General features: G+C 57.0%; 4 protein-coding genes across 4 annotated transcripts; 3 read left to right on the top strand and 1 right to left on the bottom strand.

Moving 5' to 3' along the window:
* Positions 1-21: 21 nt before the first annotated feature.
* On the top strand, positions 22-2,223 carry SLS55_009108 (uncharacterized protein; the record flags this gene model as incomplete). The annotated part of the gene is made up of 1 exon (XM_066780512.1): positions 22-2,223. The coding sequence occupies one exon, from the start codon at positions 22-24 to the stop codon at positions 2,221-2,223; it is 2,202 nt and encodes a 733-aa protein (XP_066629741.1).
* Positions 2,224-3,138: 915 nt separating this feature from the next.
* MAM3 (cell agglutination protein Mam3) lies at positions 3,139-5,551 on the bottom strand (the record flags this gene model as incomplete). The annotated part of the gene is made up of 4 exons (XM_066780511.1): positions 3,139-4,312; positions 4,367-5,039; positions 5,118-5,344; positions 5,424-5,551. 4 exons carry the CDS (start codon positions 5,549-5,551, stop codon positions 3,139-3,141), a joined length of 2,202 nt encoding a protein of 733 aa, XP_066629740.1.
* Positions 5,552-6,257: 706 nt separating this feature from the next.
* SLS55_009106 (uncharacterized protein) lies at positions 6,258-7,554 on the top strand (the record flags this gene model as incomplete). Its single annotated transcript, XM_066780510.1, has 3 exons — positions 6,258-6,853; positions 6,910-7,469; positions 7,517-7,554. 3 exons carry the CDS (start codon positions 6,258-6,260, stop codon positions 7,552-7,554), a joined length of 1,194 nt encoding a protein of 397 aa, XP_066629739.1.
* Positions 7,555-12,503: 4,949 nt separating this feature from the next.
* RRD1 (Serine/threonine-protein phosphatase 2A activator 1) lies at positions 12,504-13,539 on the top strand (the record flags this gene model as incomplete). Its single annotated transcript, XM_066780509.1, has 2 exons — positions 12,504-13,132; positions 13,182-13,539. The coding sequence occupies 2 exons, from the start codon at positions 12,504-12,506 to the stop codon at positions 13,537-13,539; spliced, it is 987 nt and encodes a 328-aa protein (XP_066629738.1).
* Between the last annotated feature and the right edge of the window lie 745 nt (positions 13,540-14,284).

The raw sequence follows: 14,284 nt of genomic DNA, 5'->3' as shown, positions 1-14,284 counted from the left end.
CACCCTCCAATCCCAGCGAAAATGAGCGCGCAACCTCGCGACCAGGTCGGCGACCTTGAGCGCCACCGTCTACGCCTCGAAGAGCAGATCGCGAAGCTGCGCAAATCGCTGCAGCACTGGCAAACATGGGACGCCGAGTACGAGGGTCTGAAGGAAGAGATTCAAGGGTTCAAGAAGACACACGACGGGACCGAGCCCACTGCTGCGGACATGGTCCTGCTTGGCCGCGAATTCGGCGGCGAGCTGGTTAACGAAAAGGAAATCACGGAGCTGCTGGGCAAGGACATGACTCGGAGCGCCGACCAGGTCATCGACTTGATTTCGCGGAGACAGGACTATGTGCAGAAGAACGTGGAGACTGTGCAGAAGCAGGTCGACGCTGCCGAGGACAAATTGAGCAAGGTCATCATCGTCAGCGAACCGAGCCTCGCAGACGATGAAGGTGGCCCGCTTATGGATATCCGGGAAGAGCTGGATGAGGAAGGAAACGTTCTCTCTAGTTCTATTTCCCAGCCGGGACACCAAACGGCCGAGATCATGGACACCCTGAAGAAAGCTGGCATCGAGCTTCCTGAAGAGGAGGGCAAGAAAGGCGAGGGTTCGTCAAAGGTCGAAGAATTATCAGACGCTGCCGAACCGACCACCGCTTCCGACCAATCGGACAAAGGAAAGGCGCCCGTACGTGAAAGTTCGCCATCAACTTCGCAAGGCCCTGTACCCCGCAGGAAGAAGTCTGTCGCTTTCACTCCTGATACGAAAGCCCCTGCAGCATCCTCTGGCGTTCCCGAGACGAGTGGTTCAGTCAGCGCACATATGAACTTCAAGCCAGGCAGTCGTGTCCTCGAACTGAACGATAAAGACGAGATCGTCCGTGCTGAGGTCGCAGGCCCGCAGAACCCTGGCATTCAGAAGCCTGTGATTCCGGAGAACGAGTCGGAAGAGGATGCTCAAATGAGGCGTGAAATGCTGGAGTACAACTTGAACGAGGTGGGCCACGTCGTTGCGGAACTGAACCTGGATGAAGGTGGTAGCGACGACGAATACGACTATGAAGAGGAGGACTCCGACATCGAGGAGGTGGAAGAAGACGAATGGGGCAGGAGCAGGCCCGTTATCACTGAAGAATACCTCCAGAAAATGAGGGAATTGGAGAAGAAGTTGGACGCCCAGATGATCGAAAACCTCGGCCCAGCACCCGAAGAGTCGGACCTGAACAACATGCTCCAACAAGCGCAAGGCGTGCACAAGCTCGTCGTCCGAACTGACGAGCAAATCCCACCAGCATTGCTTCCCAAAAAGTCAACAAAGACCAAAGAGTCCACCAAGGCCCAGGACGGCGACAAGACCGCAGAACCTGCCGCCGACGACACCGAAGCCGCATCGAACTCCACCACCCCATCCTCCTCAAAGGGCGTCCGATTCGCCGAGTCCGTCGATGTCTCGCCGCCTCCTAAACCTGTCTCGGACCCTCTCCCACCAATCTCCACCGAGCCCCGCCCCATCGCCGACGCCATCATCGAGCGCAGCGCCCCCGCGCCCTCGGACGCTGCTCCCTCCACACCGATCCGCAAACCGTCTCGCTTCAAGACGGTGCGCGCCGCGCTACCCCAAACCCCCATCGCCTCCTCTTTCCCTCCCACAACCTTCCCAGCCAAAGAAGAAGGCAAGGAGGGAGAAGCCGAAGAAGGCGGCCGCCCCTCCACCCCCGTCCGCAAACCCTCGCGCTTCAAAGCCGTCCGGGCCGCACTACCCCAAACCCCCATCGCCTCCACCTTCTCCACCACGACCCTCCCAGCCAACGAAGAACCCTCAGCAGCAGCCGCCGCCGCCACCACCGCCGCCGCCGCCGACAACAACAAAGAAGAAGAAGAAGAAGAAAAACACCCCCACCCCCGCCCCACCCCCACCGGTCCCCCCACCAACGCAACCCTCGCCTCCACCATCATCGAGCGCGACCCTTCCTCCTCCTCCTCCGCCTCCTTCGCGTCCGCACCCGACCCCGACGGCCTCGACCCCGCCACCCTCTCGCAGGAGGCCCTGACGTCGTACCACAAGCTGCGCGCCAAGATGATCCAGCGCCAGGACGGCGGCTTCGTGCGGCCGTCGCGCGAGGAAGAGGAAGAGGCGGCCGGCGCCGGCCCGCTCGTCGAGGAGCGCGAGGACGGGAGCGTGCGGAGGGTCAGTCGGTTCCGGGCCGCGAGGGTGAGGGGGGTGGAGCAGTGAGTGAGGAGTGAGCAGTGAGCGGTAGGTAGGAGAGGCGGCGGCGTTGTCGTTGTCGTGGTGGAATGTGATGGGGGAGGAGGAGGAATGGTGGAGAATTGTTTGCGGAAGGATTGTTATGATGGCCCCCCGTCCCCACGTGGTCTCGATTCATCTACGGGGGATTGATCCCTTTTGTTTTCGGAGCAGGCAGGCAGCGTGCGTGGCTGGCTAGTAGTGTGGACTCTTTACGCAGGAAGGACTTCACAGTCACACGACGGATTGGGTTATAGAGATTATGCTTCATGGGATAACAAAATATCTAGACCTTTGTGGAAAAAAAGGAAGCCCATTACCCTCATCATCACATCCACCAGGCAAAAAAGGTGGCGCATGACGAGGTGAAAAAAGGAGACGATTATCCCGAGACCAGCACGCATCTGAAAGGAATGAACAACTGCGAGAGCGCAATGGAAACGATAAGATGTTATGTATGCATGTTCGAGAAAGGAGGAAACAAAAACAAGACCGTTCCGTTCCAAAAGTCCATATCGTACATCGACAGCGTTTCCGTTCATCTCGTCCGCCTTTTCTCCGTCCTTCAGCGCCGGTTGCTCGCGCGGATAGCGTTTTCAAGAAAACGGTCTCTGCTGAGTAGGTGGCGGCGTCAAGACAGGCAAAACACTTGGAGACGTACTTCCGTAGTAGAGAAAAGGAGATACTGGAAAAGAAGAAAAAGGGAAAGCCCTGCCCACCACCTTGGATTCGACATCAATAATGACATGCATACGAAAGGGAGGAGACAAAATGGAATGATTCCCCTCGTAACCCTTCGCCAAAGTACCCATGAACGAACGCTTTCAACGTGAAAAGAAAAACCCATCGAATCTTCCTCGCCAGCCTACTCGCCCGACTCAACGCCGTTCGTGCTCGTCTGACTTACCACGTGCCCTTCTTCTTCTTGTTGGCACGCTTCTTCCTCTTTTTCTTTTGCGTACCAGATTCACCGGGCATCACCTGGCTATCACCGGTGCCGCTGGCAGGGTCTCCATCGTTCTGCTCGTTTTGCTCGTTCTGGCCGTCCGTGGTCGCAGGCTTGGCCGCGGGTTCGGGTTTGTTACTTGAGCTGGACTCGACATTGACAAAACCGCTGTGACCACTGCTGCTTCCCCAGTTCTTGTGCGATGAGCCATGCGAGTGGCTAGAACCCTTGCGCTCATTCTCTTCTTCCGAGCTGCTCGAAACGTCCAGGACCATCTTCTTGACACCGTTCACGTCGATGACATTTTCCGATATCGAACCCGACCTTACGGCAGATTTTGTGGCATTCGGGGAGCGAGGGGCAGAACCGCTGTGTATCGAGCCAACAGTGCTCGAACTGTTCGATCTCTGCTCGCCAAAGGGACGGTTGTCGATAACGATCTTTCCCTTTTTGGACTTGGAGGAGTTACTTGCGTTGTCTTTCGACGACTTCTTGGACAAGGGGCGCTCGGAGGCGTGTTCGGAGTCGGCAGGTTGCGAATTGGTTCCAATAGCGCCATAAGTCGTAGCGACGGCATGAGCACCATCTTTAGCGTTGCTGCCACTGTTGGCGAGAACACCTTCACCAATGCCGCCTTGGAGAGCAGTTGGTCCGACCTTAAGGGCAGCGTCTGTCTCCGCAGGAGCAGTTGCGCTCTTTCCAATTCCATTTTCAACATTGGTTTCGGGGATCGTGCCGACACTCGGTTTGATCTTCACAGTGCTGATGCGGGTAGACCTGGGGTTGCTAGCTGCGTTCGATGGTCCGAGATGCCTGAGGTGCTCCCTCAACTCGGAGGTAGTACCGTCACGGAGTCCGAGTGGCTTTGCTTTTCCGACGGAAGCATGACCACTACTGCTGCGGCGCATCAAGAACTTGACCTGAGGGCTGGTTCCAAACACGCGACTGCTGTCGGTGCTCTTCCTGCGAGACTCAGATCCTGCCAGCAAACCGGTAGTTTCGTCGGCTTCGATTTCCTCGGGACGCTCGGCAACGACTTCACCCTTAGGGACGCGGTTGCGGGGAGATGGGGTAATGCGGCGGATAGCTTTGTGAACATCAATGAAAACGTCAGACTCATCAATGATTTCCCTGATATACCGTTAGCGCCTGGACCGGACGTTATCTTGTTGGAGCAACACTCACTCTCCGATCAACTCCTCGATAACATCTTCCAAAGTGATGACACCAAGTGCACCATACGATTCACCGGGGAAGTCGGAAACAAGAACCATGTGGGACTTGCCCTCCTGGAAGAAGTTGACAATGTCGAGACAGCTAGTCTCAGGGCGAGTCTCGGGCAGAGTAGCGAGAGAGAAGTCACGGACTTGCTTGGCATCCTCGGGATCGTAGGTAATCAGTAGCTTGACCAGGAGCATGCCAACGAAGTTGCGCGGGTTGTCGGGCTGGTAAATGGGGATTCTGGAGTAGCCAGCCGAGAGAATGTTGTCCATCATCTTCTCATCAAGCACGGTATCGGCCGACATGGTGAAGACGTCATTCATCGGCGTCATGATGCTCCCCACGGGCTTCTCCTTGAGATCCAGCACAGCACTGATGATTGTGACCTCGTCCTGGTTCAAGCGTTCCTCGGGACTCTCTCCGAGAGTTTTGTGCAGAGTGACCAGGGTCTTGAGGCCCGCCTTCTTGTATGTTGTTCCGTGATCTTCGCCCAAGAGGTAGTCCAGCAGCTTCGCTGTAGGCCATGCGACGGGACACATGAGCCACATGAGGGCGAGCACGATGGGCGACATCCATGCCCCAATTGGCAGGCCATAGCGGACGCAGATACTCTGGGGGACGACTTCACCGAAAATGACTATCGCGGAGCTGTCAGCGGCGGATCAATGGACCGAAGGGGCGTCTAGAATTCAAATGACGCATCATGTGGTCATACCAATCAGGACAGTACTGCTGACGACGGCAGGCCAGCCTCCACCAAGAGATCTGTCGAGGACGATGGGCAGCGTCTCGTTCGTGATAACGTTGCTGAGCAGCAGTGTGACCAGGACCCAGTGCTTGCCCTTCTGGAGAAGGCGAAGCACGCGTGCGGCATTTTTGCGCTCGGCACCGTCGCCGGAAGCAGCGAGGACTTGGAGGTAGATTTCATCCTGGCCCATGAGGCTGAATTGAGACAGTGGTCAGTGGCTGTACGACGTGGAACGGTGGGTGGCGGGGGTGTGCGACGGGCAGGAAGACTTACGCGATGGTCAGACCGGCGAAGACGCCTCCAAGCAGGACCAGCGCGACGGCAACGCTCAGGTAGATCCAGAGGCTGGCGTCGGCCGGGTCCTTGGGCAGGTCCTCATCGGCGAGGACCGAGACGGGCATGTGCTGCCGCAGCGGCGCGGCATGGCCAACGGCGGACAGCAGAAGGGCGGCCGAGAGGAGGGCGATGGGTCTCACTCGGGCAAGGCCATTGGAAGCAAAAGGGCCGCTGGCAAGGGCCCTTGCGAAGACCAGAGACATTGGCAAGCCGGCGAAAGGGCTGAGAGGGTGGTGTCGCGGGGAGCAACGTGGTGACGGCGTCGCTGGAGATGGCAGAGGTCGGTGTTTTGAAGGGCTCGGAGGGTCGCAGCGGCCACGCGCAGATCACTCGGGGGCGCGCGCTTTTCGATGCGCACGTTATGGCGGTGACGGCGTTCGGCACCACTCTTTCGCTGAAGCAGCCACACAGAGCAGTCCACGCGCGCGCATCCACTTGGTGTTGTGTCCTGGGCGTGTCGGTCAGACTCGCAGGGCTGATGTGCAGTCGTCTTCACGAAGAGTCTTCGGGCTCGCCGGGCGCGCGCCGCAGGAGCCGGCATGGACCAGCCGCCGCTGACGGCCGCCGCCGTCTGCGAACCCATGCGCAATGCGGCAACAAGGCCCGCTAGGACAAGCCCGCCGCAGCGCCGTGCAGCGCGTTGCAACTGCTCTCACTGGCCCTGTGGTGCCTGCGTGCCTCGAGCTATGCCGCCGCTAGCCGCTCTCGCCCACGTAAATAGTATACCTACCCCGTCGCTTCCCCAGATTATCCCCATCTGTCGCGCCCGCCATGAAAGCTCGAGTGTCACTGCCACCACGGCGTCTTGTCGCGCATTTGGCCGCCGCGCGGGCGCCAATCTATCCCCGGCGGCCTTACTCCACGCACCCTCCGAACGCCCGCCTCAACCTGCCCATCGACTACGCCACCACCCCGCTGCTCGCCCACACCCCCAAGTCGAGCCTCTCAAACCCCGAGCTGCCGCAGCATGTCCGCGACTCCAAGACCACGCGCCAGAACGTGTTCCAGGCCGTCAACTCCGCCCTGCGCCATGCCCTGACCACCGACGACCGCGTGCTCGTTTTCGGCGAGGACGTGGCCTTCGGCGGCGTCTTCCGATGCTCCATGGGCCTGGCCAACGATTTTGGCTCGGAGCGCGTCTTCAACACTCCGCTGAGCGAGCAGGGCATCGTGGGCTTCGCCATTGGTGCCGCGCTGGAAGGGATGAAGCCGGTGGCCGAAATCCAGTTTGCCGACTACGTCTACCCGGCCTTCGATCAGCTGGTAAACGAGGCCGCCAAGGTAAGATACAGGGCGGGCACAACGGACATGCATGCGGGGGGACTGGTGGTGCGAATGCCCATGGGGGGTGTGGGGCACGGTGCATTGTGAGTCCATTGCTGGCGGGCGGGCTGGCCCTGTGACATGCTAACCTTTGTTTCAGATACCACTCCCAATCACCCGAGTCTCTCTTCACACATATCCCCGGACTGCGCGTCGTCGTTCCGCGCTCGCCAATCCAGGCCAAAGGCTTACTTCTAGCGTCTATCGCGTGCAACGATCCCGTCGTGTTTATGGAGCCCAAGATTCTCTACCGGGCAGCTGTGGAGCAAGTTCCTAATGAAGCATACACCCTGCCTTTGTCCAAGGCCGAGATTCTGAAAGAAGGAAAAGACGTGACCCTCATCTCCTATGGGACTCCCTTGTACAACTGCTCCACTGCCATCTCTGCCGCTGAGAAGGACTTTGGCGTCAGCGTTGAGCTGATTGATTTGAGGACCATTTATCCTTGGGACCGGCCGACCATCTTGAGCAGCGTGAACAAGACTGGAAGAGCCATCGTCGTGCATGAGAGTATGATAAACTCTGGTGTCGGCGCTGAGGTCGCAGCAACTATCCAAGAAGGTGCATTTTTGAGACTGGAAGCACCCGTTCAGCGTGTTGCTGGGTGGAGTACGCATATGGGGTTGTTATATGAGAAGTTCAACGTTCCTGACGTCGTTCGTAAGTTCAACTCAATTCCGCCTATACTTCAATTGCTAATAATCCAGGGATATATGATGCAATCCGCAAAGTCGTTGCATACTAGTCTTAAGGGATTTTACGCTGCCCATCACATTTGCATATATAAGCGGAAGGTCGCATTGTTTTATCGGTGTTTCAAGAGCGTTTGTCCTAGACTGAAGGTCTTATGGCATGACATTACTTCTCATTAAAATGAGTTTATGAATTGTAGATACAAACCAAGACCGTATAAGCTCTGGGAATTCTGTACAATGAACGATTCAAGACTAGACGTAGAAGTCAAACAACAGTATATAGTTCCGAGTCACCTAAGATTCCCACTGTGGTTTTCCCTCCTGCATAGGTGTAGCAGGACTTTGCGTAGATGTAAGTGTACCGACTACTTGAGTGCATCCAGACGCAAGGCCTAGCTACCTACTTAAGTATAGTCACAAGTTTGGCAAGACATATTCGGAACGCTCATACCCCTCTCCACGGGACGCAACGGCTCACTCCACACTCACAAACCCCTCCATAACCTCGACCGCACTCCCCGTCAACACAACCTCCTCCACCGCCCCACCGTCCTCGGTCCTGACCACTTTCACGAAGATATCGCACCTCCTCCCCATCTCGACGCCCTGGACGAGATGAAACTCAAACGGGCCCTTCCCGCCTTCCCTCCCCTCCTTCAACGCCAGATAGCAGCACAGTGCCGCGCTCGCGCTCCCCGTCCCGGGATCCTCCCTCGTGCCGATCGACCGCGTGCGCAACACCCTTTGCCTCTTCTCCCCCTCATCCTCAAAACCGACATCGACGTAATAAAACGTGCCCGTAAACCCGACGCCCCACCCGCCCCCCTCATCACCGCCGTCGTGGTCCAACCACTTCGCCGCGTACGCGTCGGCCACGGGGACCAGCCCGGCGGAAACGCCGCCGAGGGCGTCGAGCGTGGGGAGGTGCACGAGGCAGAAGGCCATGCCGCGGACGATGGAGACGATGGGGACGTCGTCGGCGGTTGCGGAAGTCGACGACGAGCGCCCGGGGAAGGGGTGAGGGGGCCGGAAGGCGTGCTCGTGGACGGCGTGGGGGAGGCGGACCGAGGCGGTGCGGGAGGCGGCGTCGTGGGCGAGCGGGATGGTGCCGGCGAGGGTGCGCAGGGAGTGCGTGTGCGGGAAGAGCGGGCGGGCGGTGGTGGAGACGAAGATGGCGGTGCCGATGGTGGGGTCTGGGCGTGCGCGCGCGGGGGGTTTTGCGTTAGGAGGGGTGGGTGGGATGTGGGATGGATGTTGGGGGCCGCGGAGGTATAACGGCTGTGAGGAGGGAGGGGGGAAGGGACTCACGGCCGGCGAAGGTCATGCGCGAGCGCGCGGTGAAGATGTCGTAGTCGGCGACGGCGCCGTCGGCGCCTTCGGGCGTCTCGTGCAGGAACGTGGTTTCGGAAAGGTTGAACTCGGTTGCGATTTTCTGCTTTTGCTCTTCCGTGAGCGCGTCGCGACAGGAAGCAGGCACGCGAACCACGGCGAGAGGGTTGCCGCTGAAGCGCGTCGTGGTGAAAACGTCAAGAGTGGTGAAAGGCAGCTTCATGGTCGCTTTTCGAATTCAGTATCTGAACGCTATCTGTTGATTCCGCTGGAGATGATGTTCGTTGTTGGCACTGCACGTAGTCAGACGGCAACTAATATAGCTTACTGTATGAGTCACCTTGTGCTTGGGCGCGCCTTTTTGTAAGCTACGTAGAGTCATTTAGTTCAGATAAGAAGGTGCATATTGAGATAATTCCGAAACCACGCAGAAATGAAAAGATAGCAAGTAATGATTTGGCTCGACCTCCGGAAAGGTTCATAGACAAATGACGTAATTGGGAAGATATGGAGGCGAACAAGGAACATCACATACTTCAGATCTATGTTGACATAATAGATTAGATACGACATGCACCAAATTAGAAGAAGAGAAGCAAGGGTATCTTAAAAAGTAGGAATCAGCCGTGTCCATTCCCGATCCTCAAGCATGCGCTTGAGGTACTGGGATTTCTGGACGATTTCCGAGACACTGAACGGGCGTAGAGCTCCATTCGGACCGCAGTGCTTCTTGATGATCCTGAAATACACCATGTGTCTGGGATTACCTATGCACCCGTTAGTGTAACTTCTTCGTGGGAATTTCGGGGTTACCTCACGATAATCCATGGCTGTGTGCTCTTTCAGTGCTTCCATAAGCGTCAGGCACTCGACATCGGTCCATATCCCTACATCATTCAAAGTTTGCCTCCGCAAAGGGCTTCGCATATGATGAAACATAATGACCCTGTCAAAGGGTTGACCATTGACGTCAATGTCTCGGATGGTTTCTGGCTCGTGGGTCGCGGGGAGAGGGACGAAATCAAGATGATGCCATCGACGAAAATCGGGCTCGACCTCTTTGCGGGTGATGTGCAGTGTTCTCCAATCCTCCAACAATGCTCTCTGGTGGGAATCCTCTTCAACCTCCCGCCGACGTCGAAGATTAGCCTGTTCAATGCGCCTTTGCTCAACGCGCGAGGCTTTCTTTTGTTCCTCCTGCTTACTTTGTCGAGCGACAAGCTGAACGAGTAGCCGACGGAGTCTCTTGAGAGGAGCAATGATGCAATTTCGGGTCGGTTTAACAATGGCAAGCTGAGTCGGCACTTGCACGTTGCTCGCCTTGGCACTCTCGTCAAGATTAATGATTGCGGCCGTGAAGCCAGTGAGCTCGGCCAGCTGGGAAGTGGGAATCGTGTCGGGAGCGGCGTCTCTTTTGAGAACCCTCACGTAGTAATCGACAACGTTGCAAAGAGTCCTGAGGAGGCACGGAAAAATGAATGCGTAGAGATCTTGGAAAAGGTGGTTCTTGATCTCCTTTTCGTTTGCCAAATCGAACTCATTGAGAGTCCTTGAAAGGCTTCTTATGGTCCGGCTCACTCGCGTAGACTCTGTCTCATCCGGTGCTGCTGATAACTTCTTGAGCTCTTTAAGCTCGTCCTGAAGACCACGGCAAACACGGATAAGGGTTTTGGTGGAATTGTTTTTTTCCGTTAGGCCATATGCCTTTCGATTCTCACGAACTTTCTTCACTCCTTCCGTATTATTCCAAATTTTTCGCAAGGTCTCCTGCAGATGGCCAAGCCCATCAGAATCATTGGATTTCTCATCCCTAGTATGGGACCCCGTTGTTGAAGTAGTAACAAATAACCCCCCAGAAGCGTCGCTTGTTTGCTCATCGAATGAATCTTCTTGGACGCTCGTCTTTTTGGTATGCATTCGTAATAACTTTTCTGTTGCAGTCTGTGCCTTTTTGGGAGCTGATTTGGACGCCTTTGAGTTCGAAGGCGATGTGGCCATGCTGGTCCTTCTCTCGATGTTTCTATCGACATCTTCTGAGCCCTCGGCTTCTCCGGCCTTCGATTGTCTCCGACCTGTATTTGCAGAATCGGTCTTTTGGCGCTTAGAGATGATTTCAGCCGCCGTCGCGGTCTTCTTCCTCGGACGACCTGGCTTCCTTTTCTTCGGTTCCTCAGAGGCTGGAGTAGCCGCCGGTTGCACTGCCTCGCTTTCCTTCGGCTCCGGCTGTTTCTGTGACCTCGTGGATGATCTTAGTTGACGTGCCTTAGATTCCCCCTCTTCATGGTGCGCCTCGTACGGAGCCGATGAAGACGTAGGATTGGGCGCAGGAGAATCCGCAGGTAGTTCGTACACGCCTGGGCGAGCCGGTCCCTTGTTACGGCGTGGGGTGGATGTTATACTGTGGCGTCCGTCTCTCGAAGCTGCCCGTCTCTCAGATCTGCTGGGAAGAGGGGCTGGGCCGCGGCCGTGTGCAAAAAGCGTGGAGTTCAGTAGGGCGGCTTGTTCCTCATCTGTGCGTTTGCGGTCGCTTCTCGGGGACTCAGCTTCGCGCAGCAGCTGCGAGTTTGGGTCGTCTTCGCTTTCTTGGCGCACGGGGCCGGAATTGGCGGCAACGTTATCGTCACCGCTAATGCTGCTAGAGTCGAGAGAGTCTTGAATCGTGTAGGTAATGCCGTCGAGAAAGTCGGCCTTCAAGATTTCGTTGTCGGAGTCGTGCTGAGACAGACGCCGATCAGGTTCATGTGCTGAGTTGTCGGAAAGCGACACAATGGAAGGCGCGGGTGAAGAGCCCTGCATGGCGCCTGTTTGCCCGCCTGCTTATTTATTGTCGTAATATGGCGACCGGCAAAGTTGTTCCGGGAGGTTGTTGGCATTGTGGAGACGAGCGTGGAGTGCCCGTGGAGTGACATGGGCGGGCGGATCTAAGTATTCCCGCGCTACCACTGTACCTACTAGGTACCTGCAGAGAGGCGATCCCTCGCAATCACACTTTGGGTTGCACTCCAATTCGCAAGATAGTCGACGCTACTGTCTAGACGTCTTTGATCATTTCCGAGCTATGTTGCTGCCCAGCTAGCTGCGTCAACTACGCTTGTGAGAGCCATGCGAGCAAGCAAAGAAACGGCAACACCGATTGGCAGTGACCCCGGATCGATTCAATGTTGGAAACGACGAAGAGCAAAAGGGGAATGAAACAGATGTTGTCGACAGGACAAGTGGTGTAGCAGAGACGGCCCATGTGCCGCCATCCGTACGGATTCCGAAAAAAAATATTTAGGTAAGTAGTTGAATACAAGATCCAGACGAAAATGCACGAATCGAAAACTTACATTTATATCCGGATCTTGTATTCAACTACCTATCCCGTGTACAATTGTTCTATAAGGTAGATCCGGGTGGCGGGGCTCATTTTCTCGTGCTCCTGCCTTGTTGACTCGGTCGCGCCAGCACCGCATAATAGGCGCTGCGCACCCCGGCGGCCATCAGGCTGCTACGTGTCTGCGACGCGTCATCAACCTACGACCTTCTCTCGAGTCTCGGCGGCTGGCAGACCCTTGCAAGACCCTGCAGGCGGAGCTTGGGCCACGTCGCGTTTGCACGTGAGACGAGACCCACCTATTTCATCACCGGTTTCAGGCGTCGCAGCTACACAACCACCAACACCAGCACCATGGGCGACGCTAAGCAAGCCATCCGGTCTCTGAAGCAGCTCGACCTGGATGCGCCCCACGAATTTGCGCTGCCGAAGAAGCAGATCAACGATGGGGAAGATGTCGGCTTCTTTCTCACCTCCACCGGCTACGCCGACATCATGACCTGGTTGCTGCAGCTGAACGCCGCCATGTTCCCCAAGAGAACCGCTTCCTCGTACGAAGCCTGGCAGCTCAACAGTGAGGCTGTCCAGTTCTCCGAGCCCGTGCTGAGATTGAAGGCTCTGATGGAGAAGCTGGAAGCCATCATGGATGAGGCGCCTCCGGACCCTGGTCCACGGAGATTTGGCAACATCAGTTTCAGGAAGTGGTATGAGATTGTTGAATCTCGTTTGCCCAAATTGCTGGACGACGCCATTTCATCCGAAATCCTGAGCAGGCAAAAGCCCCAAGGCAATGCAGCGTCTGCAAAGGACGAGCTTCAGGCCTATCTTGTCGGAAGCTTTGGCAGTGCGCAACGGCTGGACTACGGAACGGGCCACGAGCTGAGCTTCTTGGCCTTCCTGGGTGGCATTTGGAAGCTGGGAGGCTTTGCAAAGCGCGACCCCGGTGATGAGGAGCGAGGAATTGTGCTTGGTATTATCGAGCCGTGAGTGCTCTGAAATGAGCATGCGCCGCCTTACGCTGATTGTGGCCAGATATCTGCACCTCATTCGCCGACTTATCTTGACGTACACGCTCGAACCAGCTGGATCGCACGGAGTCTGGGGCCTGGACGATCATTCGTTCGTCCCGTATATTTTTGGCTCCGCACAGCTATCGCCTCCTATCCAGTCGGCAGCGGATATCCCTGGGGAGGGCTCCTTGCCTGACGCCCCCAACCCGGGCGACGTAGCAAAGAAGAACGCGGTCGAACGCGAGCGTTCGGTCAACATGTATTTCAGCGCAATTGGCTTCATCTATGACGTGAAGAAGGGGCCTTTTTGGGAGCACAGCCCCATTCTGTTTGACATTTCTGGAGTACGAGCCGGCTGGGCCAAGATCAACAAGGTATGACTCCAATTTCCATTCTCGGCCCCTTCGTTGACACCTGGCACAGGGAATGCTGAAGATGTACAACGCTGAAGTTCTTTCCAAATTCCCCGTTGTACAACACTTCCCCTTTGGGTCGCTGTTTCGCTGGGAGAGAGACCCGACGGCAGTAGAGCCCCCAAAGTCTATTCATACAACAAGCCAGCCCGGCAGGGCGCCCGCGGGCCACGCATCCGACGGCCCTCAGCGCTTCCCGCCGCAGGCAGGCACTGCGGCTCCGTGGGCATCTAACCCGGCGACAGGTTTGCCTATGACGGCTGCCCCGTGGGCTGCGCAGTCGTCAGGGGGGGCGGGCCGGCCACCGGCGCTGGGGATGACGCAAACGGGGGCGATGCCGGGAGGCGCGCCGGCCACAACAGCGCCGTGGAAGCAGACCGCGCCACCGCAACCCGGCGATCGAAGACAAATGCCGCAGACGCAAGCTCCATGGGCACGGAAAGATCCTTCATGATGGGAAATTGGTCTCTGGGTATTTATATGAGCAGCTCGGGGGGCCTCGGGGATGACACGAATCGGGGCTCGGGACCACTTGCGTTGCGAGGCGCGGCGTCCATGGTTGCTGGCAAGGTAGCAGATTTATTACCCGAATCTCGGCTGTGGGCGACGACCAGCGGCGGAGATTGAACGCAGCGGATGATGCCCCTATCGCGGCGGAGGCGGCCATCGGCGCACGGAGAGCACGTTGCTGGGCGCGCGCGCGCAAGGCAGA

Source organism: Diplodia seriata (assembly GCF_021436955.1).
Source record: "Diplodia seriata strain FDS-637 chromosome Unknown scaffold_9, whole genome shotgun sequence".
Lineage (NCBI taxonomy): Eukaryota > Fungi > Ascomycota > Dothideomycetes > Botryosphaeriales > Botryosphaeriaceae > Diplodia > Diplodia seriata.
Note: the sequence above shows the minus strand (reverse complement) of the source record. Positions and strands in the feature narration are given on the sequence as shown.